Raw genomic sequence first — 6,324 nt, 5'->3', positions numbered from 1 at the left:
CTGGACTTCCGGAAGTTCTCTGCTGATGTGCTGTTCTAATAGTTTTTGGATAATCTTCAGTAGAATCTTGCTTGCATGTGAAATCAATGACACTGTCCTGTAGTTTCCACACTCAATTGGGTCACCCTTCTTTGGAATGGGAACAAATATAGAGTTTTCACAAATTCTATTCATTTTCCTATTCTCTGTACTTTTCTTAATGTTGCCATCCTTTTTGTTGGAACATTTTTTGGTATATAATTCCCACTGCCAGTTGTTCTGTTTCACAGCATTGTATCTGTCATTACTTTGCCTTCACTCCTATATAGTTTCTACTGGTAAATTGGAGGTTAATCTCATTGGTTCTCCTTGTGGATACTCTTCATGTTTTCCACGTTACTTCAGTATTCTTTGCTTTTAATGTTGGACAATATGATTATGATAAAAATATGTGTCTTTCTCTTGACTCTGTTGTGCTTGAGCTTTGCTCAGGTTTTTGAATGCATATTTGCTCATTTTTCATTGCACTGGTAAGTTTTCTTCTAGCAAATTTTCAATAATTTTTCAGTGCTTTTTGGTTTTTGTTTGTTTCTGTTTGGGAATTCCAATCCCAAGTAAGCTATTTAAAAAAACAAGAAAAGGCGAACTAGGGGAAAGGAAAAAGGGAGAGGGGGTAAAATGTGCAATAAAAAATGAATGTTTATCTAACTTTTCTGTAAACGTTTGTTAAAATCACAATTGAAAAACTTTATTCAAAAAGTAAGCTATTCCACTTGATATTATTACACATGATTCTTGTTGTTGTTATGTGCTGTTGAGTTGTTTGTGACTCATAACCACCCACATACAATAGCCCTGAAACCTGTTCTATCCTGTGCCAACCTTATAGTCTCTGACATCCTCTTCAGGACTAATCAGATTGTTCTCCTGGCAATCCATGTTCAGTATATTCAATACTCCAGCACCACAGCTCAAAGGCGTCAGTTCTCCTGGCAGTCCATGTTCAGTATATTCAGTACTCCAACACCACAGCTCAAAGGCATCAATTCTTTTTCTTTCATCCCTAGTCATTGTCCAGCTTTCTGATTCATAGCAAGTAATTATAAAGACTATGGCCTGGAGCAAGCACACCTTAGCCTCTAGACTGATGTCCTTGCTCTTCGGTATTCTGGAGAGGTCCCTGACAGAAGATTTTTCCAATGCAATTTTTCTTTTTATTTTCTGGCTGCTGGTACCAAGGTCAACACATTTTTGTTGTCATCAGCTAACCTCTAGTATGGATATCACTGCACTCTAAAGTCCCCATACTGAGCTGAAGTGAGTTCAAAATGACAGAACTGTGCTGAGTTCAAAATGTCCAAATTGTGCTGTTTATGGTTATGTTTCTGTATGTCTCCTTGATGTTTTCTTTACTTTCTTCCTTTAGACAGTTTTTGAGGTAGTTAATTTTTAAAATTATACTAGTTTATTTACAAAATTTGAATAGATTGTTTTTCTGACTAGATTTTTCCAATTTTCCTCATCTCCCCCAAATTGTACCATACCATAGTTAATCCACCCATCCTTTCCTTCCCCCCTTTATTTTTAAACTCAGGATTTCATCCTTCATTTTGCCTATGATTTTATTGGTTTCATCTGTGTTTGCCTTGATTATTTTCTTAATTTGTTTACGTTTTCTTTAAATGCTTCTTTAAAATTCCTCACATTGTAATTTTATTACTTTCTATTCCTCTGGATAGTTTTCTAGCCCTGTATTTTGGGTTTTTTGTTTTTATTTTTTTTGTTTTTGTTTTTGGTTTTTTTAGTTATCTTGGCCTCTGTGTGTGTTAAAATTTTTTTGCTGTCTTAGAATTTTATATTATTGTGTATTAATTGGTTGAGTGTATATTGATTTGACAAGTACTCCATACTTAAAAATATTTGTTCTTAAAAATGTTTTGACCAAAATATTTGGTTATAGGCTTTGGTATCCCAAAATAAATGTAAAGAATATTTAATCCAGTGTGATTAATTTAGTTAAGAATATTTTCCACATTGAAACTATTAAAGGCAAATGGAAATATTTCACATTAGGACTTTATTAAATTGCAAACATAAAATATTAGAAACAATTATCACACTTAAGTTGTTGCATTCAATTAATTACAATACCTCTGTCTATTTATTTAGTTATAGGGATAATCCAGATTATGTTGGAGCAGCATTTCCTGGGAAGATGTGTGATAGTCGTTATTCTGCAGGAGTTGTTTTGGTAAGTAATTATTTAATCTTTAAATATTTGTATGTTATTAATAACTTAACATGATAGTGTATATTTGATACAATTTACCAATCCCAAAGTCACAGAGTTTAAATCTACCAACCGATCCATGGGAAAAGGTTGGGCCATTTCCTTCTGTGCTATTAACTGCTTCTGAATAACCACTGGAGGGTTTCTATAGGTTGGTTCTGACTCGATGGTAAGCAATAACAACAACAACAACAACAACAACATTACTTTTAATAGTTTGAAATTGTCAAAGGAACAATAGAACATAAAGACTATGGTCAAACTATAATGAAACTCACTGCAATTGAGTCAGTTCTGACTTCTAGCAATGCTATCTCTCTGTCATTGCTGTTGAGTCAGAATAATGGCTAACACTCCAGCAGGTTTTCAAAAGCTGTAAATTTCATGCATAAGAGGAGATTGCCATCTTTTTCCTCATGGACATTTTGATGGATTCAAGGCACGAGAGAGGCTCCAGCTTTGGGTTAGGAGCACAGCTCCCTATGGACTATGGACACAATAAAACTGTTTTATTAAAGGATTTCTTTCCAGTGTTGTAAATATTTACAGAAGTGCATGGCTCGAACTTTGTCCTGTAGAGTAGTTTGGTGGTTTAGAATTATTAAAATTTTATTAAATTAGCAGGCAAATACCATGAAGGATCTTTGTAGCTTCCTATAGCTGACAATATTTGGAACTTAAAGTGGGGATGAAGATATCATAAACCCAAATGCATTTCTTAATATGTGGAAGAATAGGTTATGAGAAAGTATATGTACTAAATTTAAAGAATAGAGAGTTTCTTATTCATAGACAAAATATTGGAGAAGTATTGTTACAGAATATTGGTCAGTGAATAAAGATGGCGGAAGACTAGATGTCTTTGAGTTATGGTTTTAGACAAGAGTACTGAATATCCTATGTACTGCCAAAAGAACAGACAAACATAACTTGGAGAAAGTGCAACTAAAGTGGTCCTTGTAGGAAAGGATGGTGAAACTTCATCTCACATGTTTTGGGCATGTTGTTAGGAGGGGCCAATCCATGTAAAGGGACATCATGCTTGGAAATATGGAGAGTAAGTGAAAGAGAGGAAGACCATCAACAAGACTGACACAGTGACTATAACAAAGGGCTTAAGCATATCAGAGATGATAGATAGGGCAAGGTTCAGATCCATTCATCATAGGATCATTATGAGTCATAATCGACTCACCAGAACCTAACAACAGCAATATTGTTAAAGTGAAATTGCTTCAAAGTAAAAACAAATATAACAAAAATATATTAATAATACTTTAAAATTTCAAACCTTTAGAAGACAGTATTTAAAAGAAACCTTCATATTTATTTTAAATATTTAGTGTTTATAGTTTCATGTATATAAGTTATATATGAATACAACTTGTCAGAAAGCTGGACAATGACTAAGTATGACAAAAGATGAATTGATGCCTTCGAATTGTGGTCTTTGAAAAGAGTCTTGAACATTCCATGGACTGCCAAGAAAACAAATAGGTCTGTCTTGGAGAGGGTGAAACCAAGCTTCTCCTTGGAGGCCAGGATTTTGAAGCTTCATCTCACATACTTTGGGCATGTGGTGAGGAGAGACCCTTCCTTGGAGAAGGACATCATGCTTGGAAGGGTGGAGGGACAGTGCAGGAGAGGAAGACCCCAGATGAGATGGATTGATACAGTGACTGGGGAAATGGGGGTTGGTGTGTCAGACTTAGAAAGACGCTCAGGACAAGACCAGTTTCAGATCTGCGGTACATAGTATCACAGTGGGTCGCACTTGACTCACCAGTACATAACAATAACAACAGTGGTGGTGTGGTATTTGCAAGTTGCCCTTGATTGACTGTCCACCCCATGTACACCTGAGAACTTGCTATGAGGAAGGAAACAATCTTGGGTCAATATACAAAGGTCAATTTTTATGTAACAGCACATTGATTACTTTGGGTGTGCTGTCAGGGGAGACCAGTCTTCGGGAAATAAAATTATGTAAAGAAAAGTGGAGTCAGAAAGACAGGAAGACGCTCAATAAGGTGAACTGACACAGTGACTATGGCAATGGACTTGAACATACCAGAGATTGTGAGGATGATGCAGGATAGGGGAAGGTACAGATCTGTTTTTATAGGATTATAGTTGACTTGATGACACCTAACATCACCACCACCAACACTGAAAAGAGTTTCTTCTTTCTATTATTATTATTATTAGTTTTATCATAGTATTTTTAGTTTCTGTTGTCTAGATTTTAAAAAATTTATAATTTATTCAGTAGAATTTTTGTACTTTGTCACTGAGTTAATTTCAAAATTAAGAAATAGCATTTGATAGTATCCTCAACATATAATATTTTGTTGTTGTTAGGTGCTATTGAGTTGAGTACAACTCATAGCAACCCTGTGAACAATAGGCCTGAACCCTGTCCTGTCCTGTCCTGTGCCATCTCATCATCTCTGACACACTTGAGCCCATTACTGCAGTGACTGTGTCAATCTATCATGTTAGGAATCTTCCTCTCTTTGACTAACCCTCAATTTTTCCCAACATCATCTTGTAGCTTATAATATTTATGTTGAATAAAGAATAAATATAAATAAATTATGTCACTAAAGCTTTGATCAAAGGAAGATGTGTTAGGCACTGGGGTTTAATGGCACTTCTTTATTTTCCAACTTTGTTGACTTCCCATGAATGAAACCAGTTATCTTAGAAACTTAAACTGTGACTTCTTTTGGAATGTGTTGGCATAGTTTTAGAAGAACTCATGAGATTTTCCTTGATTTTAAATACAGAATGTGTGAATGGCAAACTTTCAGTCTTTTTAAATTTTTTTTAGGTTGAAATTCACCTGGGCTTTATTTTACTCTAATTCTTTGACATTAACAATGTATGTTTAGTGTATGTGATCGTATCAAGAGATACACTTTAATACCTAATTTTCTTTAATTTTGGTTTGTTATTTTTTTGCTCTTTTAGAAATTTTGTTTTATTTTATACAGGTTTACTTAAAAAGTTTGTATATATTGTTATTCACACCAGATCTTTCCCATTTCCTTTACCCACTCCTCCTTCCACCCATCAAATTGTGTGACCCTGTGATTAACATTCCCCCCTTCCCTGTTCATCCTCACTCTTCTGCTCACACCCTCCCCCACCTTGGATCCTCAAAACATTCTAAAATAATGGTCTTATACAGTATTTTTCCTTGTGTGACTGAGTTAGTTCACTTAGCATAACGCTGTCCAGTCCCTCCCAAGTTAGGTGGTAATTTACAAGATTATTGCTCCTTCAGGATGCTATGAACACTGGTATACAAGACTCCATTTATGCCTCAGTTCTCATTCTCTCAGGGTATATTCCAAGCAGTGGAATAGCTGGATCATATGGAATGTCTATGTTCAGGTTTTGAAGATACACCAAACTGCCTTCCAGAGTGATTGTACTTTTTTTTTTTAAATTAGCAGGAGAGAAAACAAGTCAAATTTGGGATGAACACTTCTCCCCCGCTCATCTTTTTTTTTTCTTCCTTTTTTGTTTTCTCCTATTGTGTGCCACTGAACGGATCCCACTGGCACAGGAGGAGATTGCCCCCCCCCCCTTCTCCAGCAGAGCATCTGGTGGATTTGAACTGCATGTCTTTGGGATTGCAGAGAAGCTTTTTGCTACTAGGTTACCAGAGTTCCCTATGATGAACACTTCTGATATGGTAGAAGAGTTGCAGATGTTGAGTTGGTAAAAAGTTAGAATATGAACTATAGGAATGAATAATTGAGGCAGAGATTTTTTGGAAAAAAAAATTGGAGGAAATTATTTCACCAAATGATGCATTTATAAAAATTTTAAACTATTACTACAAAGATTTTAATTTTAAATTTGAAAACTATTATGACTGCTAAAATTTAGTGTATCTCTGAACAATAATTGTGGGGTTTTTTTTGTGGTCAACTGATTTTTTTCCTTCTTTTTTTATTAATTTTAATGAACATTTACAGAGATTTTGGATTTCCACTTATTCATTGTTGCACTTTTCTCCCTGCCCACACATCCCTTACCGCCCC

General features: G+C 35.2%; 1 protein-coding gene across 1 annotated transcript in view; it reads left to right on the top strand.

Moving 5' to 3' along the window:
* The window catches only part of ADAM32 (ADAM metallopeptidase domain 32), a 195,673-nt gene that overhangs the window by 76,499 nt on the left and 112,850 nt on the right, over nucleotides 1–6,324 (top strand). Inside the window, exon 10 of the mRNA XM_006900307.1 lies at nucleotides 2,149–2,230. Within this exon, the coding sequence (XP_006900369.1) occupies nucleotides 2,149–2,230 (82 nt within the window). The remainder of the gene's footprint in view (nucleotides 1–2,148; nucleotides 2,231–6,324) is intronic.

Source organism: Elephantulus edwardii, unplaced genomic scaffold, assembly GCF_000299155.1.
Source record: "Elephantulus edwardii isolate Elephantulus edwardi_28Jun2011 unplaced genomic scaffold, EleEdw1.0 scaffold00279, whole genome shotgun sequence".
In the NCBI taxonomy this organism is placed as follows: Eukaryota; Metazoa; Chordata; class Mammalia; order Macroscelidea; family Macroscelididae; genus Elephantulus; species Elephantulus edwardii.
Note: the sequence above shows the minus strand (reverse complement) of the source record. Positions and strands in the feature narration are given on the sequence as shown.